Here is a 26827-nt window from a genome sequence, read left to right on the forward strand (position 1 = left end):
GGCTTTTTTTTTTTTTTTTTTTTTTTCCAAACATCTTTGGGGTTTATTAAACAATATGTAGGCAGGACTATTTTCAAACATCTTTGAGGTTTATTAGGGTTGGGGGAACACTAGCCACATAGAGGCACTCAGATCTCTGTGAGTTCGCGGCCAGCCTGGTCTACAGAGAGAGTTCCAGGACAGACAGGGCTTCACAGAGAAACCCTGTCTTGAACAAAGAGAGAGACAGAAACAGACACACAGACACAGAGATCCAGAGAACGGAAGGAAGGAAAAGAAAGTGAGAGTAGTAGTTTTGTTCATGAGCTCTCTCCTTCCACCATGCAGGGCCTGGAGATGGAACACTGGAATTGTCAGGTGTGGAGACAGGCACCTTTACCAACCTGGGCCCCAGTCGGGTTTTTAGATATGGGGAAAAAAACCTGTTAGCAGAGGCTAGCTTTACAGTGCCACCTCAAAAGCCTCTAAAGTCTCTGGATTCTCTAAGCCCACTTTCTCCATCTGTTAAGGAACAGAGAATCTACAGTGGTCCAAGCACATAGCTGGTGTACATTAGACTCTTCCTCCTAGAACCAGGAAAAATCTCAGGCAAAATCCACCATAATAACTAGAGAAGGGGGCTAAAGAGATGGCTCAGTGGTTAAGAGCACTGCCTGCTCTTCCAAAGGACCCAGGTTCAATTCCCAGCAACCGCATGGCAGCTCACAACTTTCTGTAACTCCAAGATCTGACACCCTCACACCAATGCACATAAATTAAAATTAAATAAAATATTTTTAAAAAAATAACTAGAGAAGGTGGAGGGTGGGGGTGAACAGCCACTATGTGCACTGCTGAAGGGTCCAGTAAATTAGTTTTATCTCTCAGGAGTGAAATAGCTTTATCTGTCAGAATCAAGCAAACACACGCATGCACACACACACACACACACACACACACACACACACACACACACGCCATCCATGGGCATGGATTCCTGCAGTATCATTGGTAAGCAGCAGGGAGCCAGAAACAAACTGACTGTGCGTCCACCAAGAATTAACTGAACACCTTAAATCCACACCGTGAAATGTCTGGGTGCCATCAAAAGAAACCACTGGTTTAGTTGGAAGAGTACTTGCCTAGCATGCGTGAAGCTCTGGAGTCTATCCCTGGTGCCACTTAAGTCCCATCTTGGTGGAATGTGCTTGTGATCCCAGAACTCTGGAGGGTGCAGGCAGGATGAACAGAAGTTCAAGGTTACCCTCAGCTATGTAAGTGGGTCTGAGGCCAGGTTGGGATGGGGAAGGGGGGAGGGTAAATGCGGGAAGGGGGACGGATGGAGGGGGAGATAGAGGGTAAAGAGATGGAAAGAAAGGATGGGGGGAATTTGAGATGTGTACTGGCCCCTCTAGATGAGCATACATAAGTGCATAGTTGATGGAGACGTAGATGATGATAAAGATAGAAGATGACGTAAGCGGTGACTGAGGATCTGGTTCAATGGCAGAGTGCTTGCCTCATGTGCACAGGCCCTGGGTTAGAGCCCTAGTAATGGGAGCAGGAGGGACAACAAAGTGGGGTAATGTAGTTGGAGATATGTAGTTCATATGTTGATGAGAGACAACATATTAACCATAGATGACTGATAGATGTGCAGATGAAGGATGGCATGTAAGGCATGCTCATACTGAAAGGGTAATTTTGTTACTGCGTGTGGGCGTGTAGGGATGGGCACAGACACGTGTGTGCCATAGCACACATGTGGGGGTCAGCAGACACTGTTTAGGAGGCAGTGCTCGTCCCACCTTGTAAATCCCAGGGAGTAAACTCACGTTGCCAGGCTTGCGTGGCAAACACTTTCACACACACACACACACCCGAGTTTTCACTGGCCCTGAAAAGGCGATTCTGTAAACCCTTGAGTGTGCATTTTCCACTAAGCAGAAACCAGCTGTGTTTCTGTGAATGCATACCATGAAAAGCAGAAAGGGACTATTGCAGAACCACAGGAACTGATGAGAGGGGTAGAAGGAAGGGAGGAGGAAGGGGAAGGACAGACGAGCAAAGTATAAATATATTTGTCATTGTGAAACATTTAAAATTGTGTGTGTGCGCGCGCACGTGTGCATAAGTGTGTGCGCATATGCATGTGTTTGTATGTGCATGTGTGCGTGTGTGTGTGCACGTGCATTCATGAGCATGGCTTCAGAGACCACAATAGGGTATCAGATACCCAGGAGCTGGAGTTACAAGCAATTGGGAGTGCTGGGAACTGAACCCAGGTCCTCTGCAGAGCAGGAAGGTGCTTTTAACCACTGAGCCATCTTCTGGCCCCAGAAACACATTGTCTTTAGCTGGGTGAGGCAACTCCTATCTGCAGTCTCAGCACTGGGAGGCGGAGGCAGGGGAAGCAGTTGAAGGTCACCTTTAACCACACACCGGGTTCCAGGTTAGCCAGCACTATGTGACACATGTCTCAAAAAATGAATACATATTTTAATTTTCTACGCTAACTTAAAAAATAATCCCTGTTTTTGTACTATGTATGGCAACAGATGGTACATTAAGGACTCTGAAAGCTACTATAGGAGGGACTTGGTAGCATTTCCTCCAAGTATCCAACTGTGACCAAGCACCACTTCTTTGTCCAAATTCTCCCAGCATAGCTCCCATCAGCCCAAATAATTATATTAATCAAATCATCTATATGGGTGGATGAGATGGCTCAGTGGGTAAAAGCACCTGCCTCCAAGCCTGATTAACTGAGTGTGATGCCCAGAATCCAAATGGCGGACATGGAGAAATGACTCCTGCAAGTTGTTCTCTGCACACAATCAGTAAGTGAATTTTTAAGTCAATTCACTCTGTGGGCTGGTTTCAATGAAACATAGTATATGGACTTAAGGGTCTAGTGGTTAATATCTGCTATTCATTGACTGAGCAAACCTAGGCACGGCACTTGGCCTCCACTAACTTCTGTTTCCTTAGCTGGAATTCGGAACGCTGTTCCCATAGTGGGGGATAAGATGGGTAAGAGACTAGGATGCCTGTGGACTGAGCTGGGGGCCCCATAGGAGGAGACCTAGGGCAGGGCTTCTCTGTCCATGGTGCTGACGGGCCAGGTTCCGGCATCACGTGGTGATGGAATTTAGCACACCAGCCCCAAGATGCTCTATGAGTGTGCAAAGTTGCATGACCAAACGAGTTCAGAAAACACTGAATGCTGTATCTCAGCTGTTGCTGCTCCTGTTCTTCATCCTTCTCCCAAGGTCTCCTTCATCACTGGACAGCAGCATCTCACCCCATACAGCCTGCTCTAAAGAGAATGTGGCTGCATGGCACTAGCTAGGTTTAGGGAGAGGTGTGCCATTTTCAAGTCTTCCAAGAGGTGCAAGGATAGGGGGAGGGTAACTTGGCATCGCAAAACGTGCCAGGCCCTGATCTGTGTGTTTAAAAAACTTGAATCTGGCATGTTCCCAAGGTATTTGAGCACAGGATACAGTTTTCTCCACATAGCAATATTCCCTCAAAACATCCTCCAGGGCACAATGATCCTAGATGCACACTGCACACAGACAGGCATGGGAAGAGGGTGAGGGGGGCTCTTTCCTTCTCTCCCATGTCAGTTCTCTAAGCAACTATACCTTGCTCGTATGTCTCCCTTTGCCCCAGTAGACAAGCTTCACAAGGGCACAGGTTGGCTGGCTGTCAAGGTCACTACCATGTTCCTGGAACTCAGCTGAGCCTCTGGTGTATAGCACATGCTCAGTAAACAGAACCAAGTGGGACTTAACTCAGGGGAGTGTGAGTTTGGGGTTGTGGATTGGCAGGGGAGGCGGGTTTTCTGCTTCACACCGGGATGGGAGTCCGACTGTCTTGTCTCCCTGCTGGCTGTAGCAGCAGTAGCTCCACATGAAAAGTACACAGAGTTGAGACGGCAAGATTGCTTGCTGCCAATCCTGCCACACCAGATTTCAATCCTGGGACTCAAGTGGTAGAAGAACTGACTCTTGTAGCTTGTCCTCCATATATGTACCATGCACACACACTCATACACACACACAGAGTTTAAAAAAAAATAGAGAAGGGCTGGAGAGATGGCTCAGTGGTTAAGAGAGCTACCTGTTATTCCAAAGGTCCTGAGTTCAATTCCCAGCAACCACATGGTGGTTCCCAACCATCTATGATGTGGTGTACTGGTGTGCAGGTGTACATGCAGACAGAACACTGTATACATAATAATAAACATTTTTTTAAATAAATTCATAACACCATGGACATAGAACCACTAAATGTGTGGCGTGCACAAAAGCTGGCCCCAAATGGTATCTTCACAAAATGGAGGTTGTCCGGCCTCATTTGTCCTCCGTCTGTCCACCTGTACACTGAGACAGCAGGCAGGGGACTAGGTAGGGAATCTCAAGGGACGCGTGCCTTCTTCCTTGTCCCAGGCACCCAATGCAGGGTCTCACAAGATTGAGGTTGGCCTGGGACTGGGGGGTGGCAGAGACTCTGGCCTAAGTGCACAGACACATTGGCTTAGTAAATTCTCTATTAAATGAGTTACATTGAGTAGCTGAGGCCCAAATGGGTAGCAGGACTTAAGCACCACCTCCCTCCCTGCCATGGCATTCAGCTCCTGCTTGGGAGAGGTGTGCAGCCCTGTGATCACACGTTGGGCTCAGATCACCTTCAAATGCTCATGATTCAGGGCAGCTCTTCCTTCTACAGGGACAGAGACAGATCAAGGACTAGAGAGGTTGACTCACCTGCCAAGAGTAACACAGCCTATATGAGGCAGGGAGGAAACTGATCTTCAGCTACATCATCTCCTGATGGTGTTCTCTGACTTACCTCCAGCAATGCCCAAGGTCAGCAGCATTTTGGCAGAAAGAACCAAAGGGTTTTAAGCAACATTTCTGTAATCTTTACTAACCTGTGCCAGATAGGTTAGACCAGTGCCACTCACCCAAGGTCACTATGACCTTCCCTTTTGACACTCTTTAGATAGGACAAGTGGGCATAGAAAGGCACACTCGGGACCCATACTTCCTCTCACAACACCCACTAATAAGAAGCCTCACTACTCCTTGGGATGGTTGGGAGAAACCTACAGCTCACCCCTCTCATCCCCAGACTGGGCTGAAAATATTCCCTGGCAGTCAACAATATGAGACCAAGGAACAGGCAACACTGAGCTGGGGGCTGTGGACCCAGGAAACTACACCTAACACTGAAGGCCCCTTCTCATCCTGCAGCTGCAAGGGCTCTGCGGGATGCACTGGCCTGGTGCTGAGCAGCGCCTGAGACAGAGCATGGAATGGTTACTGCCAACATCCTGTCCACGTTAGGGTGCTGGATCCAGGGACACTGTCCACCCCATGCTTATCCTCCTCCTCTGATAACTCCTTCACTGGACAGTAGCAGCCACCAAGACAGCCTGCTCTGCAGGGAATGCGGGCACACGGCTATCTAGTAACCAGAACTTGGACCAGGGAACAGTGTCCCATTTCCACGACCTCCGGGAGCAGACCTCTTCTGAACAGTGGCCCTACTCCAGGTCAGCAAGAGGCTCCTCAGCAAGCAGGCCTCCTTTCTGGAACCTGGTGAGGACACTAGGCCCAGCATGGCCATGCCTAGTCTGGCTCTTGTCACTTGTAGGCACCAAAGTGGGAACAGCTCCATTTAACCTCTTTCCCTTCTCCATCCCAAACTCAAGAACCAGGCAGTTCTGGGACAATTGAATAGTGCCATTTATTGCCCCTACCTCCCTTCTCCCACCGCCAGGACAGGGAGCAAGAGGCTACTTCTTCACTCCCCTGCTACGGCAAATCCAGGAGGGAGAGGAACGACTTGGGCTAGAAAATCGACAAGGACTCGTGGGGCAGAAAAATTAATGGATGGGAGAGGTCAAAAAGGTATGATTAAAAGAAAACTCTAGAAGGGAAGGAAGACCCTCTCGATGCACAAGGCCCGGATTCTTGTTCCTTGCGACCCCACACCTGTAGTGGAGGATGGCCTCTCTCTTAAGGGTCTCGTGTTGATCTACACAGTTCTCACACACGTCTCTGGTTCCCAGGCTGGGAACCTATTGAGGGCCAGTCCGCCAGGCGGTAGGGCGGGTCAGCAGAGTGGATGTGGGCAGTCCTGAGAACCTGCCCAGATGGTTGTGGGTCCCCTCACACCTGGGACAGCACGGAGCAAGGAAAGAGGGAGCCACCGCTGCTCCTTTCAGTCTGGCTCTTCCCTGGGCCTCGCGGTCTTGCTCGCTGGTAATTCCCACTGAGCCCGAGGGGCCCTGCCCACCCCCCGGGCACCTCCGTCCCTACCGGGCCTCCCCACCCCGACACTCGGCACACCGCCCACCAGTCGACTGGTCCTCGCCATCGTCCTCCCCACCTGCCCGATAGAAACTCTGTCCGCAGCTGCTGCAGACCGAAGGTGCCCCAACTGCGTGGATCTTCTTGTGTCTCCGTAGCGCGGCGCCCTGCACGAAGCCCTCACCACACTCCACGCAGATGTGTGCGGGCTCCTCGCCACCAGTTGTTCCCAGCCCATCCCCGTGCTGCGCGCGCTGGTGGGCCAGCAGCCCAGCCCCATGCCCAAAGCCCTTCCCACACTCCATGCACACATACGGCTTGGGCGCTGGCGCCCGCCGTGACCGCGGCCCCGCTGCCCGCGTCCCCACCCCAGCCAGGGCTGCGGCCGCTGCAGCGCCATCCCCTGGCGCGCCCACCACTATGATGCCCTCGCCGTCGCCCACTGGGATGGCAATCTCGCCGTCCGCCGCCGCAGCCTCCTCGGGTGCCTTGGCGCGCCGCACGCTAGCCGCCAGCACCTTGGCTGCAACACCCGGCCCGGACAGCTCTGGGTGCAGCCGCAGGTGGCGCGCCAGGCTCTTAGGCTGGCTGAAGCCGCGGCCGCAGCGAGGGCACACGAAGGGCTTGAGACCACTGTGGGAGCGCCGATGCTTGGCCAGGCTCTTGCTCTGTGTGAAGCTGCGGCCGCAGTCGGGGCAGGTGTAAGGCTTCTCGCCCGTGTGGATGCGCTGGTGCTGCATGAGGTTGGAGCTCCAGCTAAAGCGCTTGCCGCACTCAGAACAGGCATACGGCTTCTCGCCCGTGTGGATGCGCCGGTGCTGCACCAGGTGTGAGCTCTGCGAGAAGGTCTTGCCGCAGTCGCTACAGGCATTCGGCCGCTCGCCTGTGTGCGTGCGCTGGTGCCGCGTCAGCTTCGACCAGTGGCTGAAGCTCTTGCCACATTCGTTGCAGATGTAGGGTGCAGGCGGCCGCGGCCGGGGTGGAGGCCCAGGAGGAGGTGCAGACTGGGGTGGGGACAGCTTAGTCGGGGGCCAGCTGGGGACGTCGTCATCATCCATGATGAGGATGCCCACTGCAAAGCAAGAGGGAAGGAGGAAGGAAGTCAGAGGTGGCGGGCCGACAAGGACCGTCCACATGCAGGCTGCCAATGTATTCCAGGTTAGTGAGTGGCACAGAACAGCTCATTAGAGCCAAGGATAACGTGCTAGAAGAGGCTCCAGCACAAAAGGCACCCGAAATCCAACAGGGATAGGAGGGCCAGGCCTGCACACTATGAAGTAATGATGTCACATTTGGGCAATCCTGATCTAAGGGTGGAAAAAAGAGGGAACAACTGGACAAATGGGATGGGACACCAGCTTGGGAGGTGTGTTAGCCCCACTATCTGGGCATGCAAGCCTCACATAAAATGAGCCTCTATCACAAATTAACTTGGACTACCACCTCCCCACCACCAAAGACAACTACAGTGAGGGGCCTTAGGTCTGGATGACTGAAAACCTGAAAAGGTCTGGGCTTTCAGGATAGCCCAGAGTCTTTCTACATGTGCCTCCTGGTCAAGCCGAGCTTGTCCTGCAGCTTCCCTGACACCTGCTCTCCAGGGGCCTGCCCACTCCTCAAACTCCCTCCGCCTCCCCATTTCACAACAGAACCAAGGCCACAGTCACATGCCAGGCCCTTACCAGGTCCGTCGTGCCAACCAACACAGGCAGCACCCTGGGTTTCAGTCAGGCTCTCATAGGCCTTTGGAAGCTTTCTTCCTCTCTCACCAGCTCCAAGAACTTGCCGGGCTGTGCCCTGGCTACACTTCTTTCCATGGAAGGGATGTTCCTAGTTCCACAAACTGGACTAACAAGCTCATGGTGATGGAACCAGACATTAGCCAAGCCAAGATCTGAATGGCCAACTGGATCTACCGAGCAGCCGCATCAGCGGTCACTGGCACAACATACCTGCAGCAGTTCCAATCTCAGAGCGGCCAGGGAGAACCTCCCAGTGAAGCCAACTCCAGGGGCACTATCACAAGCCCAGCCAGGTCCATCTCCTTGCCCAAGGCTGAGATGCACTAGTCTAAGGCAAGGAGCATCAACATCACCCAAGTAGAAGGCAAGTGCTGTACAAGGTGGGCGGAGATACTTGTACGACCATGTTTACTGCTGCACTAATCACAACAGCAAAGAATGAAGCCAGCCCAGAAACCCTTTCCCAGAAGAATGGATACAGGAATGGCATGCATGCATACATACATACATACATACTTAGACACATACACACACAGTGCAATTGTATTCAGTGGTAAAGAATGAAATCTACAGAAAAATAGATGGAACTGGAGATTATAAGTGACATAAGCCAGTCTCCAACAAATATCACTTTTCCTCTCATGTATGGGGTTGGAGGGTGAGGCTCAAAGGGTAAAAGTCCTTTCTATAAAATTAGGGGGTCCCAAGCTCAAATTCGAGCACCCACATAAAAGCCAGGCATGGCGGTGCAGGCCTGACTCTCCAACGCTGGCCGGTGGGTAGAGAGCAATGGATTCTGGGAGCTCCCTGGCAAAGTGACCTAGTTGATACATGGAGCTTCACCAAACTACTAGGTGAAGATCACTTAAACAATCTATATCTGCCATCAGCCTACAGGCATATGTGTGTCTCTGTCTCTATCACTCACACACACACACACACACACACACACACACACACACAATGTGGGAGAGAAAAGTAGAAAGGGGGCGGGGACCGGAGACAGGGGTGGGGAGAGGTCTAAAAGGCACAGGTGAACAGGAACTGAATAGAATACCTGAGAGAAAGCAGGAGGGACTGTTTAAGAGGGGGAAGCAGGCCAGTCCCAAGGTGGTGGGGAAACAGTGATACGTGTGTGTTCACGTGTCATAATGGAGCCGAGGAGATGGCTCAGTAGGTAAATGTGCTTGCTCTACACCTGACAATCTGAATTCAATCACAATACCCACGTGACAGAAGAACACCAACTCCCTCACGCTGTCTTCTGGTTTCCATGCTCGCCCTACACTCTCCCATGCACACACAGACAAAATATAACTTAAAACATTTTTAAGCTTAAAAATTCAGAATGCCAGCGTACTGTGTACATCTTTGAACAGTATTTGCAGTCATGACATACAATCTGCATGTTGAATAGAACAAGACACGGGGACCAGCGGGGGGAGGAGGGGCACGGCGCGTGTAAGGGGCACCCAGCGCTAGGTGACAATCTGGAGCTAAGACCTGGAGAGGGATGGCTGTCAAGAGCAGGGAGAGCGCTGCTCAGGCACGTTCCTTCCTTAGTCTCTGACTTTTCCTAAGGTGTCTAGCTTAGTGTACCTGTTTTGTAAATAAGTAGACATTAAACAACAGAAGGCCTAATTACTTAAAAGGTGGAGTTCCCTTTTAGCAGATGCCTGGGCTCCACAGGGACAGCTGGTTCTGAAGGGCAATGGGGTTTGCAAGTGGTACTCTTGAGTTTAGCAAAGGGGCTGCAGGGTCAGTTTAGATCAGGTTCTCAGAAAAACAGGGCCGACAGCCTTTTCTACCTCAGTGTGGTCTTCAGAGATGGCTCAGTGGTTAAGGCACTTGATGCCTTTGCAGAATACTCAGGTTTGATTCCCAGCACCCACATGGTGGCTTAAAACTTTATGTAACTCCAGTTCCCGAGGCTCTCACATCCTCTTCTGACCTTCACAGGCACCAGGCAAGCACATGGTATACATACATGAGGCAGGCAAAACATTGATACACAAAATAAAATTTTAAAATATCTGAATCAGGGCCATATGGCCCTCTGGACCAGTGGACTGGCAGGCCTGCCTTTGTTGCCCAGCCTTGCCAAAGACAGTCTTGAGATATGTCCTGCCCTCTCCCAGAAGGAAAGGCTCCCTGTATCACCTTTGGACAATGCACAGATCATGGACCACCTGGACACAGGGGCAGCTATTCCGCTTTGCAAATAGAACTGTGGGATAGCAGCAATGACTTCAAGACAACCCATCAGGGTCAAACTCTTGGTACTTGGCGCACCTCAGGAGGTTGAACAGACAGGACACCTGCCCAGTAGTCAAGTGTAGGTTGGTTCTTTATTCACCAAATGACCAAGTGAGTCTCTCCCTTCCCAGTATCACGCCAAACACTGACTCTAGGCTGGTCCTGGTGGCACAGGCCTGCAATCCCTGCTACTAGGGAACTGAGACAGGAGGTTCAAAAGTTCAAGGTTTGCTAGTTTGGGCAACTTAGCAAGTCTGTCTCAGTAAGTAGAAATAGGGCTGGAAATGTAGCTCTGGAGTAGGGTCTTTATCTAGACTGTCCAAGACTATAGGTTAGATCCCTAGTACCACAGCAGAGACAAATGATACGTTCACTCGGGGTGAAAATGTTCATCTTCAGTGAGTAGGCGCCTCCTCAAAGCTTGCTGTCCTCCCTGGGTCCAGGTCTCAACAGCGTCCCATTTGTCTTATACGCTGCTTGCCCCAGACCTGCCAAGGACAGCTTTCCAAAGCACCCCTAAAATCAGGAAGTGCCTATTTTGGGTTTTGTTTTCAAATAAAAACACATGAATCCACACTTGTAACTGCCATATGAATTCTCAGTAGCCAAAAACGTTTTTATTCAAACTATTTAGTACCCTTCTCTTCTCCACTGTGGGTGATGACAGAATCAGAACACAGGTGTCACTTACTGCTTTGACCCCCGCTGTCTTCTAGGGACAGCCACACTACAGGCCCTAAAAAGTCCCTTTCCGTTTTCACAGCTGTCTCCATAGGCAGATGTCTGGGGAGCCAGCTGGTCCTGTGCTCCAACTGAGCCCCTGCTCACTGCCACCCTCTGTCTGCCCCTCCCTGGTCACTGGGATTGGCCAAAGTTCAATCACCATCAGATTTTCAGGAAAGGCACACATGTGAGGGACTTAACTGGGCTCTTCTTCTCTGTTGACACCCTTCAAAGCTTATTTATCCCTCTCACCCTGAGGATTGTCATGGTCACACACTTTTGTCAGGCTTAGTGTTGCTGAAAGGAAATCTAACAGATGCCTTTACTTTTCCTTATCATCCATTCTTTCTGCCAGGAAGCTGGACTTCGGTTTTGCAACAGCTGGGACCAAACACAGGGTCACCACTGAGCTACACCCCAGCCCTCAGGTCTTTGTAGCTGCTCTCAACGTTTGTTACTTGTCCTCTCAACAGAGCTCAACTCAGGGCTCCTCGCGTGAACTGGTTTTTAGGATGTGTCTGTATTTGTGTGTGCATGTGTCTGTGTCAATGCATGCCACACGTGTTTGGGTAGCTGAGAGGCCAGAGAGGGTACTGGAGTCAAAGTGAGACAACCCAGAATGACCTGGAATAGTCTCAGTAAAGGGTCCTCTACGCAGGCTGTCCTGTGGGCGTGTCTGTAGGGAACTATCATAAGTTAACTCACGGGGAGGAGCCAGCCCACTGTGAGGGTACTGTTCCCCCAGTCAGGGAGGGATCTTAAACTGTCTCAAGTGGAAAGAAATCAAACTGGGCCCAAGCAAGCAAACATTGCATTTATTTCTCTCTTCTCTTGGCTGTGGCTGTGCTGTGAACTAGCTCCTGCCCCAGTGACTTCACAGCATGATACACCTGGAATTGGAAGTTCAAATAAGCCCTTTCTCCTCTAAGTTACTTTGTATTGAATTATTTTAGCACAGCAAAAGAAAAGAAATTAGAACAGTCAGGATGTCGAGTTGTCAGGATTGTGCCAAACTTTTATTGCAACCCCACACAAATGGGTATGTGGCTGTGTACAGGTGGAGGTGACGAGACAAGCAACCTAGGGCCATGACAGCCAAGTCTAAGGAACACTGAAGCAATGTGTTGTAAGCACCAATTTATTAAAACGGGGTAAGCCAACACCATCTGCCCCAGGAGCAGACACAACGCCCACTGTGCCTTCTCATGAGCGTTCTTGTCATCAGGCTGGGATCACCAGGGAGAGGCATGAGGGTGTTGGGCCAGGATGGGTCTTACCCAACAAACCTAGGCACTATGTAACCCACAGATGAGGTTTTTTTCAACCCAATAATGCTTTATTAAACAAACAAAACACATGCTGCCAACACTTAAAAGTAAATAATTTCATTTTAACCTAGCCCACCCTTACCAAGTGACCTCAGATTGCCCTTCCCAGTCCTTCCCTCACTCATTACAATTTCCAGACCCTGGGTTTGGGGACCTACCCCTGATGTGAGGAGCAATCAGGAAGTAGTCACGGTACTCTCTGAACCATACTCTGTGTATGGGGCACGAAAGGGGTGCTCAGCAACAGCCAGCTGCAGACATGAGACAAAAGGTGACTCTAAGGATCTGGATGGTCCTATTAAAAGGACCCTTAGGGACCTAAGCCCCAGCCCCTGGCTCTAAGCAGGGGGTGTGAGACTCTTGGAGGGCAAGGGGCAGGAGTCCAGGCACCCCAGAGTCACAAAGGATGGTTCCCTGGCCTGGTAGGAAGGCAGTGGGGTTGGTTGAGTGAACCACCGAGGCCACCTCACCTGGGTTCTCATGACTGGCCATCTGCTGGTCCTCAGAATCCAGCGGCCCCGGAGACCAAGCTTCTTCCCGCAGCTCCATGTCTGGGTCCCTGTTGGAAGCAAACAAGACAGGATGACAGAGATTACAGGTGTTGAACAGCACAGAGGACTCCTCAAGGTAGGCACAGTCACCCAGCAGAAGGAGCCTACACCAAGACAGCAGTGGCTCAAGCTGCAACCCCCCTGACTCAGGTCAGAGACCCTCCTAGAGCCCTGCCCAGCTCCACCCAGCTGGAACTTAGCAGAGGAACTCCATCTCCATGCCTGAGTTTCCTCATGGGCAAGATGGAGGACAGAGGTACACGGGTTTCAGCACGACCCTGCAGAGTGGACACTTGCTAGAAGAGGTCCCTATGCCTCCACAACTGTAACACCAACTGCAGGAGTCCCTAAGCCAAGGATGCTTATGTCTACATCAAAACAAGAGCAACAAAAACATTTCAGAGGTAGAAAGTTTGTGTCTCCTGTATCAAACACTGTGACTGACTAAACTCATACCCAGAGCAACTGCAGGCCGCAGGACTGGGCAAGCCCGCTCCACAAGGAAACACTAACTAACACATAGGTCTTCCAGGCCAGCCTGTGAAAAGCCTGGGCCAGCTCTAGCCCTCAGGAACACCCTGAACCACAGGTCTCCTACCAGCCTAGCCACCGGGGCCCCCTCAGTGGTGTTCCTCCTGGCTCCTGAGAGCCTTTGAACAAGTGATGACAGCTGTCCCTGCCAGATTATGTTTGGGGTCAGACCTGTCTACCCACCCTCTCCCCCTACCTGGCCTTTTCTCCTCCTCAACTCTAGTGCTCCCTCATGTTGTACCAAGTTAGTCTGTCCTCACACATCTATTCCTAGGTCAGCATTACCCATGGGAACCCCAACACCCACATCAGACAGGCAGACCAAGTGCCCCAGAGAACAGTGATATGGATACAAAGGTGAATGAAACTGGGCCAAGGAGAGGCTGACAAGACAGAAGAGGATGACTCCCAGCGCTTGGTCCTGCCCCAGACCTGGCTCAGGAAGGAGAACCACATAAAACAGAAAAACAGACCTAAGTGGGCCCCAGTTGCTGGAGTCAGGTCTCAACAGCTACGTGGATGTGCACAAGGTGGCCATGTGGCCCAAGAGCTGCATGCAAAGGCTATGGAAATCCCACATGACGACCTCCCCAGACGCTACTGAGAGAGAAAAACCCAAAACTCTGAAGATGTTTCTTACAAGAACAGCAAGGGTTAAAGTGAGAAAGCTGGAGGGAAAAACCTGTGTCAGCAACCTATGGGAGCCTACTTCACACTGAGCATGTCTGTGTGGAGGTGGGATCAAAGTGTGACATCATTGGGTACCCCTGTGCATACAAGCTGAGTCCAAGTCTCTTACATTCTTTTCATTCTTCCTCATCTGACTATACAACAAAACAGGCAGGTGGGAGGACAAAAGCTGACAAAAATGGCAGAACCCCACCAGAGCACACCACCAGACAAGGGATGATTTCAGCCCAAGGTCTGCAGGAATATCAATGACCCACTTTTTTTCTTCCTGAAAGCCAGAGCACAGCCTCCTCTTAAGATATGCCCTCCCTGTCCTGGGGAGTAAAGTGCCGTATCAGGAACAGGAGGCAAGGTCAAGGGATTTCTGCACAAACAAGCCTCCCCATCCGTTCTCCACAACCAAAACTCTAGTAGCAGCACAGAAGCACCAGCCCCCCCCCCCAGGGCTTTGCTTCCACATGATGCCCACACACATAAAAAGGCACAGCAACTTTCTTCTGGTCTATCTGCTTTATATCTGCTTATTCCTCAGACTTAGCAGAAACCTCTAAGAGGGAGAAAGTTCTGTCTCCTCTCCAACACTGCCGGGCCCCCAGGGGCACACCATGAACACCAAAACTCCAGAGCAAGCTAGCTGTGGTGGTGCACAACTGTTACCACCAGCACCTGTGAGGTAGAGGCGGAGGATCAGAAGCTCCAGGTCAGTCCCAGCTACACGATGCATCCCAACCCAGCCTGGGTGACATGAGAACTTGTCTCAAAGTGAAATGGAGAACTCCACAAGGAGAGCTTGCAAGTACACTGGGAAAATGTCAGGTGGTACTGTTGCTCTGGAAAACAACCTATTTCTCAAACAGTAAGCAGTTACCAAGTAACCCTATAGTCCCATTCTCAGCGTGCACCCAAAGAAAAAACACATCTGCACATCATGAGTGAACAGGCATGCAGTGCTGTGTTGGCAGCTGAAAAGCAAAAACCAGACGCTAGGCAAAGAAACAAAAGTTAAGCCTGTTAGTCTATGTGCACGGACTTCCCAAGGTCAAAGCCCAGAGCCACAAAGTATACGATCCCATGTGAAGGAACTGCCCAAGGTCATTAAGCCCAGGGCCACACAGGGTATGGCTCCATGTGCCATGTGAACTGTCCAATGTCACAAACCCCAGAGTCAAATAAGTCCAGGGCCTGGTGGTATAAGACTCTATGCGCATGAACTACTCAAGGTCAGAGTCCAGAGCCACATGGCATCAGATTCCACGGGTGCAGACTCTCTGAACAAGTTCACAGACAAGCAGCACATGTGTGGCTGTGGTGGTAGGACAGGAGCAGCCATGAACAGGTATGGGCTTCCTGACAGGTAATGAGAACATTCTGGACTAGACAGCAGTGACGGCTGTGAAACTCTGAATACGGTAAGTTGTCCAACTGTGTAACACACACGCCTTAAATCCCAACACTCGGGCATCAGAAGCAGGCAAACTGAAGTCCAACGCCAGCCTGGTCTCAACACCAGCTCGGTCTACGGGAGTGGGTTCCAGGACACCCAGGACTGTTACATAGAGAAACTGTCTCAAAAAAACAAAACTCCAGCATATTTTCGGCACATAAATATCTTACTAGAAAGTAAACATCTTAAAAATCTATGCATGATTATATAACCAGCAACATTACAAGTACCTAAGGAAAGAAAACAGGACTTGAGCTGCAGGCACTGCCCAGGCACTACCAGGGGTCAGAGGTAAGAAGAGCTTGTGAACAGCAGCTGCCAAGAGTGATACTGTGTTCACACTTAAACAAGAAACCCAGGGCTGGAGAGATGGCTCAGTGGTTAAGAGCACTATCTGCTCTTCAAGGGGTCCTGAGTTCAACTCTCAGAAACCACATGGTGGCTTACAACCATCTATAATGTGATCTGATGCCTTCTTCTGGTGTGCAGACATTCATGCAGGCAGAATATAAATAATAAATAAATAAATCTTTTTTCTTTTTTAATAAAAAAAAAAAAGAAAGAAAGAAACGAAACCCAGATCTCAGGCAGCCAGGAAGGCCCAGCTCCAGCCACTTCCTAGCGGAAGACCCATCTATAGGCAGAGAGGAGACAGGACAAGCCCTGCCTGCTTTCTACTCACCTCACCCCTGCAGCATGCCTTCAGTGGTCAGAGGACAGCCTCTACTTGGCGAAAAACAGGAAGCCTTACTATTCTGACCAGGCTGAAGCCCAAAAGATTTGGCAGGGTGAAAGGCAATGACACAGAGCCTAGCCTGTGCTGGCTGGAAACCATTTGTTAGACTGGTCAAGCTCTTCCTACTGACACCATGGTGTCTCCATTCAATGGTCACATTTCAAATGTTCTAAGTCACCCACATGAATGACAGTTTTCGTTTGCACTGTGATCCATAAAGCCTAAAGTTTTCAGTATCTGGCCAATTATAGGAAAAGAATGGTTGATTCCTAATTTTAAAGAGCAAGAGATTAAAAACAAACAAACGAACTGCAGGCAGCTCTCAAAGCCAAGCACCGTGGGAGCACAGGCAGCAGGAGGCAGCCTAGCTTGTGCTCCAGGCAACCTGCTGGGGCTGTTATTGTCTGTTAAGCTCTCCTGAACCAAGGGAGCACACAAGTCTACAGCACTGGTGGGCCCAGGGTGTAGGGAGGGTTGGCTCCTATCGCATGGATGAAATACCACCTAGTAGGGACCGGGGAGATGGCAAGCTCAGTCTGGAGATGCCTGCCACACAAGCAGAAAGACTCAAATTCAGTCCCCAGGACCCATGTAAAAGCTAGACATGGCAGTACACATGTACCCCACTGCTGGGGAAGTAGAGACACAAGAATTCCTGAGGCCTGCTGGCTAACAAACTGGAGAATTCCAGGTTCAAAGACAGTTTTAAAAATTAGGAAAACCATTAATGTCTGGCCTACACACCTATACAAAATGCCCAGAAAAGTTCAGACCTCAGAAGAAAGAGGAAGGCATTCTGTTCCTCTGGCCTTGCTGCAGAGCCTTTTGCTTTGCCCCAGGCCTCTGCTGGCAAGCTGGCAAAGAGGTGCAGCAGGCCACACAACACAGGAGCCTGGGTGCACGTGTGGGTGGAGACAGCCTCACCAAGCCTCAGAGGTGCCCCTCTTATGTCCTGTCTCTAGGAGCAGAGCAGCAGGACTGCCTAAGCGGCTGCCCACAGCAGAACAGAGTGCACTACAGGAGCTGACAACACCTGCCCTTTTAAGCAAACAAGCAGAGAGCAGACCTGATACTAGACAGGGGCACACAACTCTCTCCAGCTGGAAAATCTCAGCCTGGAAGCTCAACCCAAGTGTTACCACAGCTGCACACTGTGACCCTGAGCAACTACTAGCTCTCAGGGGGCTTCAGCTGTCCTTGCAGGACAGGTGTTTCACAGGGCTGTGTGAAGCCGCCAGTGGAAGCAAGCTTGTAGAGATGAGTCAGGGATTCTTATTCTTGCAAGGGTATCCAGTGCTCCTCCTCTCCCATCCATTCCTTCACCCGCTCATGAAGACAACTGCTGGCTGCCCTCTTGTTCAAGTTCTTAAGGTGTAAAGCCCACCCGAGAGCTCACAGCCTGGGGTGTGGGATGTTTAATCTGCAGAGGAGACACAGAGGAACCAGGGCAATCTTAGGAGCCACAATCCAGCTCTGAAGTCTCAGGACAGCTCCCTGGAGAAGGGCCCCAACCTGAGCACAAGGAAACTAACTCCAAGATGTACACGGGTGTTCAGTGGCAGAGCTCATGACTGGCGTGTGACGGAGGCCCTAGGGTTGATCCTCTAGGTTCAGTCTCCAGAAGCTCCGCAGAAGTAAAGAACAGTCCAGGCAATGTGATGCTAGACACCTTCTGAACAGGAACCCTGGAGGGGCAGGCCACCCTCACCTTTCCTCCTCCGCAGCCAGCACCTCTGCACACGCTCACCTTGCTCTGACCTCCACCTTGCAGAGGTAGAAGAAAGGGCACCCCACTTAGCCCCCACCCCTCCCAGCAGGGCCCTTAAGCAATCCAATTAGCACATGGATCTGAACCGACTATTAAGCCCAGACAAATTATTGTTATTATTGTTGTTATTAGGTCCCACCCACCCCCTCTGGATGCCTGCCCACCAATTATCCCCTTGCTTTCTTCTGCTGCCAATCTTGCCTCCTTCTCCACCTGCTTGCTAGGTCTGGGTATAGAAGCAGCCCCTCCTGCCTCTCATCCCTCTTCCCACCTGTGCCTGCCCCTCCCCCTCTCCTCCCACCAGCAGGCACCTCCTTTCTCGCCTGCCAGTCATCTCCAAACCACCTGTCCTCTTCCAGTTTTCATTAGCAAACACCCTAACTTCTGTCACCAAGTGCCCCTATCTACTTCTGAGTCTCAAGCACCCACTCCCCACCCACACACCCCTGGGTCACAAGCAAGGACATCCACACTCGTTCTCAAAGGCCCCAACCAAGCCAGTGCCTCCTCTGGTCTTTTCCTTTCCTCCCGACGTCTGCCCACCCCAGGACCTGCTTCTGGGTGCCTTCCCTCACTGGCACCCCAATTCTGGATCCATCCTGAGTCTCTCAAGACCCCTCTCACTCCATGACCTTAATCTTTGTAAAAAGTTAGTCAGTTCAAATAATCTTTGTAAAAAGTTAGTCAGTTCAAATAACCCAAGTAAAAACTAGGCAAACAAGCATGAAGACCAAGTACACAACCTCAGAACCCATATAAAAACAGTAGGTATAGCAGTACACACTGGAACCCCAACACTGGGAAGGAGAGCCAGGCCAGTTTGTGGAGGGGAGTTTGTTTTTTGTTTTTGTTTTTGTTTTTTTAAAGATTTATTTATTTGTTATGTATACAGTATTCTGCCAGCATGCCAGAAGAGGGCACCAAAATGGTGAGCCCCAGGCTCAATGAGATCTCCCTTCTCAAAAATAAAAAACCAACAAACAAACAAAAAACCCACAGGGTGAAGAGGCTGGAGAGATGCTCAGTGGAGGAGGGCATAGATCTGATTCTTAGCACCCACATGGCAGTTCACAGCTGCCTGAAAGTCCAGTTCCAGAGGAGCCAATGCTCTCTTCTGGCCTCGAGTGTTTGCATACACATGGCACACATAACAGGTACATATGCATACATATTAAATAAGTAGGTAAGTATATCTTTAAGACAGAAGTGACAAGTCAACTTCCACATGTGCTCACATTCATAAGCATCTGCACACATGTGCAGACACACAGACCACACAAACCTTACCCCTGGGCAAAAGGTCTGAAAAGCCTTCCCTTCAAAGAGCTACAGCTGGCCAGTGAGCACATGAAGTGATGCCGCCACAGGGAAACTCAAGCACACACACAAAGAGGCTGCACCTCACAGGCCACTGTCATGGAAGTGTGGTGAGGGTGTCCAGAAAGGAAGCCTTGGGCTTGGCTGGTGAGAGGGCAAAGCGGTGCACCTGCTTTGGAAAACACCTGGCAGTCCCTCAAGGTTACACAAGCAATCACCACCAACCCGGCAACTGCACTACTCTACACCCTCAAGTAGTGGAAGGAAAGATGACCCCGCCACATGGAAATCTAGATGTGAACATTCAGGGAAGTAATAATCACCAAGACAGAAAGAGGCAACGCAAATGCCACCATGTGAAACATGGCACTCAGCCACAACAGGTAGACACTGACACACACAACGAAGCTGAACTCAAAGGCTTTCTGCTTGTAAAGCAAGCCACCTTCGGGAGAGCACTTACTGCTCAACTCTATGTGAGACACCTAGAGTAAGCAAACCCACAGATCCATATAGTTAACCTGTTGGGGGTGGCATATCAGACATCCTGCATATCAGATATTTATGACCCATAACAGTAGCAAAATTAGTTATGAAGTGCAACGAAAATAACCTCCTGGTTGGGGGGGGGGGGGTCACGGCATTAGGAAGGTTAAGGACCCCTGCCATAAAGGAAGAAAGTACAATGGCTCCAAGGCTGGGGCAGGTGGAAGGAGTGACTGCTGAAGGATCAGCTTCTGTTTTAACCAGCAAAATCTCTAAAATCTCTTCTGGTGATAGACACACAATGCAGTACATATGCTGAAAGCCAGCAATGTGCATTTTCAGTGGGTGAATTGTACATTATGGAAGGGGTCACCTAATTCAGTAAAACTGCCACAGCAAGAAACACTACCCTGCCAAAACCAAAATTCACCCAGAACCCACAGTACCCCAACCTGGCCTATGCTCTCCCATCTTCCAGCCCCCCAATATACACATACTGTGCCCGTCAAATCCTACGCCTGACTTTCTAGCTGCCTGCTCCTCCTCCCCTCTTAAGGGCTGACTCAAGTATCTCCTCCTCCTCCTGTGCCCAGGCCCCACCTCCTATCATATGCCAGGCTTGTTATTATCACAATCATCTTTCTGGGATCCCTGAGGGCAAGTACTAAACATGCCAGGTGCCTATTGTTCTAGAATGGTACATAGATGGCCATCAGCTGGCCTCTCAGCCCACTGTCCTATCCTGCCACACCATGTCTGTGGGTGGCCTCCCCCTCATTCCAGGCCCTTGGACTCCCTCTTTAACCCAGCCCTGCATTCAGCACCAAACCAAAGCTAAGTCTTCATTTTCTCAGCCCTAGGGCAAGGACTGACGCTCCAGCTGATGCATCCCAGTGCTTGCCCCCACTGGGCTCTGACACGTGTTCTGAAGGGGTGAGCTCCTGGGGACTGCTCCATCTCATCCAGTTTTGGTAGTCAGCCGCACTCTGAGAACAGCATCTGCACCTCATCCACATCTGAGAGTGTATTTAGACACGGCATGGAGCCAATTCCTGGTCCTCAGGGTCTCCCCTCCAGTGTTTCAGCTGATAAGATGCCTCTGCCTCCTAACTGGTCCAGCACACCCACTTGCTATAGTCTCTTGTCCCTTAGCAGAGCATGATCATATTCTTTCTCTCTCTCTCTCTCTCTCTCTCTCTCTCTCTCTCTCTCTCTCTCTCACACACACACACACACACACACACACACACACACACACACACACACGGTCTAACAAGGTCTGAAGTAAACATGGTCAGGATAGAGAAAGGCCTTGGCCCCACCTACCCCAGGAGAGCCTTCTAAATCCATAATCCTCTGTAAAGCTGTGACACACCTGGCACTCAGCTGGGGCAGTCCCTGAGGGGCACCCTCTTCCTCCCTGGCCAACTGCAGCCAGAAACAGAAGCCAAGACAGCTCTTGGCCCCAAATGTGTCCGCAGATCTTCAGGGTCACTCCTGAGCACCCGAATTCTTAACCATTGGCAAGTAACTGAAAATTGCTAAAAGCAGAGCTCTCTTCAGTCCACTGTGCATGCTGGGTGATTACAATGTCTGACAGATTTACCACTAACACCAAGCTAGCAGGGGATGGCGCTGGAGTGGGATATCAATAATGGGGAGCCTGGGACAGGTGGGAGTGGCATAAGGGTAGTCATCCTACTCAACTTTTCTGTGAACCTTAATCTCTCTAAAAAACATTTTGCATTACAGACAGACAAAGAACTCATGGGCCATCTCACTCACCCTCTGAGCAGGGCTGTTTTCTAGGTGTGCAGATGGCACCTGGCCTTATGCCTCTCTAGATCTGCTGAGGCAACACGCCTAGGTGCCAAGACCCAGCATCAAAAGTTCCTCCCTTGGGAAGCCTTCCCAACTCCTCCCCTCCCTCTGCTGCAACTGTCCTGCTTGGCCAACAGTACAGATCACATTCATCAAGTGCAGATTAAACCTCAAGCTGATCCCCTCAACTGCCAGGGAGAGAGAGAGACCAGAGGACAATTCTTACAGGCAAGCTGCCAGGGTCACAATCTACCCTTCTGATGACCAACCATGTGGCCTAGACAGAGGTGTCTCATCTCACCCCATGCCAGTGGCAAATCATGACACATGCCCAGTATTGAACAAGAAACCTGCAAGCATCGTATACCAATAGACAGGTGAGGAACCATCACTGTTATACCTCTTTCAGAGATGAGAAAGCCAAGGCCTAGACAGCTGAATGGTTAATACAGTGTCATACAGCCACAGAGTAAATGCCGTGTCAAACCTAGGCCGGCCAGACTTCCTCTCAGGACACTGGCATTGCTCCCAACTAACGTCTGTTCCCATTGGCTGAGTCCTCAGGCCTCTGGGAGAGATTCCTATCTTAAGCCTAAAGTTCCTATGGGTTTCCCTCCCCCAAAAAAACCACAGGGAATATGCAGCAGACTGAGTCCTCAAAGGAGAGCAGGAACCACACTCAGCACTGACCAACTGACTCTGCACACAGACCCAAGCCCATGGTATGAGCCGCTTTGCCCTTAGCTTTGAGGCTGAGGTGGTATTGATGTGTGTCTGGTCCCCAGCATTATCCCCTGCAGGGCAGGTACTCCCACATGGAACTAGGCAGAACTCCCCAATGGGCACAGGAGAGAAGCCACTGTTCTGGGAGCCCAAAGGGAGAGACCAAGAAGCCAAGGCAGAGACAGAGGAGGAAAAGTACAGAGGCAATCGGGTCACCCAGCCCACCTGGACAGGGGCTGGCATGGTCTCTGTATAGCCCTCTGCACTCCACCTCAAGGCCATTCGCATTAGGACCATGACAGCTCAGCTTCCTACCCACCCTCCTGGCTAGTGAGGCCTCCACCACGGTTGGCATGGAGCTCAAATCTCACCACCCACTCCAGCTACCCACCTCTGCTTATGCTATAGGTCCCCTATAATGACAAGCCAGGTCTCAACAGTCTTCCAGCCAGCAGCCCCATATGCAGGAGTACTCCTGACATTTTACCAACAATAGAGACCGAGGACCACCCCCCCCACACACAATGACTAGCACTTAAGAGCAGGCCTGTAACCCCAAATCCAGGCTTGCCCAAAAGAACTGTTCCAACAGAAGGGACGACACTACAACCATGGGCCTACACGTACTATATCCTCAAGCTGCTTTGGGGCCTAGCGTGCATGAGCACCAACACAAGCATCTGTCCTATCTTGCCAAAACCAAGGTGACCACCTCTGTCCCAGGGCCTCAGAGAACTTAGTACCAGGAGCCTGCCAAGCTCTCAAAGCAAAGCATCCAACGCTCAGTCTCTCCTAAATATGGATGCCCTGGTTAGTCAGAGGATAACAACAGGGTTTGGAAAGTCTGGGAAGTGTGTCTGGGCACCCCTAAGAGCTATGGGTGCCCATCAGGGACTACACAGTTGATGGCTTTGAGCTATGCATCCTGTCAGCTCTCCTAAGTCCTGCTATCTCCCTGGAGGCCCCAGAACCCTCACGGGCCACGCTAACATGGCGTGAGCAACTGCAAAAAGGAACTACAAGACCCTTGTCAGGTTGGGTGTCCCTCCCAGAGCAATTCACTGTCCTAGGATTAGCTGTGTTTGTAGTCTTGAAGGACTGGGCCTATTCAGGGAACGGTGACAGTGTTCCCCACTTAAGGCAACTGATGAGAAAACAGCCTGGGAAAGGGAAGGTGACATATCCAAGGTCACAGAGCTGTCAAGGAGCCAAGCCTGGGACTCAGGAACACTGACTGGCTCCAGAAAGCTTTTGAGTAACCCTTGCCTGAAAGGAAAGTATGACAACCCGTGCTCTGGAGAGAATACTGGTATCGCCTCCATTGTGTCTTCACGGGAACAAGCAAAGTTTCTCGTCTATGGCTGTGTAAGGCTGTGTAAGCTTAAGGATGTGAGCTTCAGAGCTCGTGAGGAATAGTCCCAGCGGCTGAAACGCATTCCTGAATTTCACTATGGACCAAACCCGAGGATATGCCCTTCCCAATCCATTCTCAGCTCAGATGGAGAATATATAAGCTGGGCCAAGTCAGAATCTGACGTGAAACTTCTCTGGGCTGGGGCAGCCCAGCACTCAGCGACTCCAGAGAGGAAGGCTGCACTTGACCCGAGAGGCTTACAGCCCATTTGTGCTTTCCCCAGAGCTGAGGCCAGAGCTCAGCTAGGTCCTCAACAATGCCCATCACAGAACCTGGACCAGAAACTACGTGGGGGGCTGGAGGAGAACCCCACCACGTCGTTGCCTTTTTAAATAATGCCCTGAGCAATTCTCCTGGGCTGTGATGGGTCAGGTCTCACCTTCCTATCCAGGTGCCCAATCCGGGCCTGGCACTAAGGTGTCGTCGGTTCACTCTCCACTTGCGCGTCTGTGGATCACTTTTCCGACTGACCTTTGCAACTGCTGAGACACTCATGCCTGGGATTTGGGGGGGTCACCCTATGACCAAATCTTATGCAGACTGGAGGTGGGGCTGGGGGGGCTGTTGAGGGGCGGGGCTGAGTCTGCCCTAGGGAGGAAGGCAACTGTCCAGACTCGGCCATACGGCCCACGCCGCGCTGACCTTGGCCTGGGGCTTTCCCCTCCAGGGACTTGTTTCCTGCCGCCCGTCAACACGCGCGGGGGAAACAGATGAATGGGCCTCTGGCCGCCCTGTATCCCCGTAATTACCCGCCGGATCAAAGCCCAGCGCACGGCGCCCGGGGCAGCAACGGACCAGGCCGACTTTGAAACGGGGAAAGAGGGGGGACTTAGGAGGACTGGGGCCTACACTATTCCTGGGCCGCCGTTTCCGGTCAGCCCGGTCCAGGCGGCGGGGCCCCTTTCCCCCATCAGACCTCATCACCCCCCCCCAAAAAAGTCCCCGGCATTTCCGGCCATGGCCGGCGGCTAGTAAGGTGCGGGGAGGCCGGGACTCCGCTGCCCGCGTTAGCCGAGGTGCCAGCGAGCAGCCCCGCACACAGCGGCTCGAGTCGCGCACGCGCACAACCCCAGGCTGGGGCGCCAATCCCACCCTACCCCCCCGGCGCCCCAACACACAGCGCGCGCGCGCACAAACTCACCGGCCGCGCGCTCGCTCACGCCCACCCACCCCCAACCCCTACCACGACGCGCACGCGCACACGCCCGCTCTGCCGCGCTCGCCCTCCCGCCTCCCCACCCACCCACCCACCCCGTCCGAAGCCTGGCTTCCCGACGCGCGCCCACCCCAGCCCCTCGGCGCACGCCCCACTGAGCCCGCAGCCGCCCTCACCTCCTCGGCCCCGGGGCCGCCGCGCCGCACTCTTCCTCCTCTCGCCTGCCTCGCGGATGGTGGCAGCGGCGGCAGCGGCGACTCAGACCCTGGGGTCAGGGGGACGGGCGCCCAGGCCGGAAGTGACCTTCCCGGCCGCTTCCGCTCGCGCCTCTCCCTCTCCTCTTCCCCTCCCCCCGCCCGGACCGCCACCGCTTCCTCGCCGCTCTAGGCAGAGGAGCTCGGCGACCCCTGACCGCCACCCTCCTCCAGCTCTATGGTACCGAGAGGCGCCTCAGGTCGCCACTTCCGGATTTATCTAGGACCCGGGTCCTCCGTCCTGCTCTATGGCTCCCCGCTCCGAGGGGCTCCGGCCCCGCCCCCTCCCCCGGACAGAAGGCCGGGCTCGACCCGTTAGGCGCACGCTTCCGGGTGTCGGGGCGGCCCCCCAACCCAGCTTCGCCTCTCGCGCCTGCGCGGTAAGCTGCCCGCGGGGACGCTCCCGCCACTCCGGTCCTCCTGGCGTCTCTATCATCATAACCCCTTCCGCCCCGGGGCGCCTCCCGGCCAACGGTCTCTTGAAAAATTCGGTTCCCTCGGATCTCCTGGACTGCGGGTTGCATTTTATAGGACAACCTCATCTTGGGGTCTGCCCCCGTTTTGCGGAGAACCAGAGGTCACATCACCTTATTAAGTGACACAGCAAGAATGACGCAGCCTGGGCTCGAACCTTCAAAGTCAGCCTCCAAATTAAGTGTTTCTCTATGACTTAGACACTGCCTCATGGAAGGAAGGTCCATCACGACTCTTTGATGATAAAGAAAAGGAATGAAAGGACCCTCTGCAGCTATCTGTCTCCAAGACACGATTTGAACCATGAATGTCAATGTTAGTTTCCCCGTAACTACCTTTTAAAAAGCAGACGTCTGGGTCAGGTGCTGCCCATATTTGGACTACATGAGGGATGGATCTTCTTTGCAACAAACTCCTCCGTCACCAGAGAAAGTCCTGTACAGCCTAAAGGCAAAAAGACATGACACCTGAGGACAAGATTCAGACGATATAAGCCCCAGAAGCACTGCCCAAATCTTTGCAGTTAGGGCCGTTAAGGTGGGTAGAGAGGTAGGAACTTCAAGGGGAGGCCTATGCTGAGCCCTATCATGGAAAATGGCCAAGCTGCCTGCAATTCGCGTTCAAGCGCTGGATTTATATGGCCAGATTAAAGATAAACCAGGCAGGACCTTTCGGCGGGTGATAAAGATCGCAGGCCGCTTGGAACGGATCGAAAGGCTAAAGGTGAACTGATGGCAGGAGCTTTCAAGTGGCCCCAAAGCAAAAGAGTCAATGGAGAACAGTAGAAATAACTCTTCCTGGCTCAAAGCTAACAAAACTACAAGGCAAGCTCGCAGCAGTAAACATGGCTTAGTTATCCCATCCTGTGTCTGAGGCCACACACGGGAATTCTTAACTGTGAGACCAAGTAATCCGAAGGTTAAATGTTTCCTCCTCCGCAGTGAGCTTCAGAGGGTGGGCAGTTAGACACTCACCTAACACCCATGAAACCCTGAGCGGTACAGCTTTGTGCCCCTCTTTAATAGCAACTACAAGGAACAAAGACTCTTAAGCACCCCAAGCTTTCTCTTATCTTTCCAAACTATATCTTATATTAGTCTAGTAAGTGTCC

General features: G+C 51.8%; 2 protein-coding genes across 4 annotated transcripts; one reads left to right on the forward strand and one right to left on the reverse strand.

Moving 5' to 3' along the window:
* Positions 1 to 5970: 5970 nt before the first annotated feature.
* On the reverse strand, positions 5971 to 26088 carry Znf787 (zinc finger protein 787). Of its 3 annotated transcripts, XM_051162335.1 has the most exons (4): positions 25428 to 25538; positions 25165 to 25253; positions 12822 to 12910; positions 5971 to 7374 (listed from the first exon to the last, which is right to left on the reverse strand). In XM_051162335.1, the coding sequence occupies exons 3-4, from the start codon at positions 12898 to 12900 to the stop codon at positions 6308 to 6310; spliced, it is 1146 nt and encodes a 381-aa protein (XP_051018292.1). In that variant the 5' UTR covers positions 12901 to 12910; positions 25165 to 25253; positions 25428 to 25538; the 3' UTR covers positions 5971 to 6307. The 3 variants fall into 3 exon arrangements, with proteins under 3 accessions (XP_051018292.1, XP_051018291.1, XP_051018290.1); XM_051162334.1 differs by lacking the exons at positions 25165 to 25253; positions 25428 to 25538 and adding an exon at positions 26052 to 26088; XM_051162333.1 differs by lacking the exon at positions 25165 to 25253 and having other exon boundaries at positions 25428 to 25559.
* LOC127203034 (ESX-1 secretion-associated protein EspI-like) lies at positions 23409 to 25375 on the forward strand. The gene is made up of 2 exons (XM_051161848.1): positions 23409 to 23413; positions 24772 to 25375. Exons 1-2 carry the CDS (start codon positions 23409 to 23411, stop codon positions 25373 to 25375), a joined length of 609 nt encoding a protein of 202 aa, XP_051017805.1.
* Positions 26089 to 26827: the final 739 nt, after the last annotated feature.

This window comes from Acomys russatus, chromosome 19, assembly GCF_903995435.1.
Source record: "Acomys russatus chromosome 19, mAcoRus1.1, whole genome shotgun sequence".
NCBI classification, from domain to species: domain Eukaryota; kingdom Metazoa; phylum Chordata; class Mammalia; order Rodentia; family Muridae; genus Acomys; species Acomys russatus.

What these genes read in the sequence shown, in the direction of transcription:
- Znf787 (XM_051162334.1), bottom strand. Translation starts at nt 12,900, where the DNA reads ATGGAGCTGCGGGAAGAAGCTTGGTCTCCGGGGCCGCTGGATTCTGAG. An exon ending in GGCCAGTCATGAGAACCCAG is followed by an intron (nt 7,375 to 12,821) that starts GTGAGGTGGCCT and finishes CTTGCTTTGCAG; the next exon opens with TGGGCATCCTCATCATGGAT.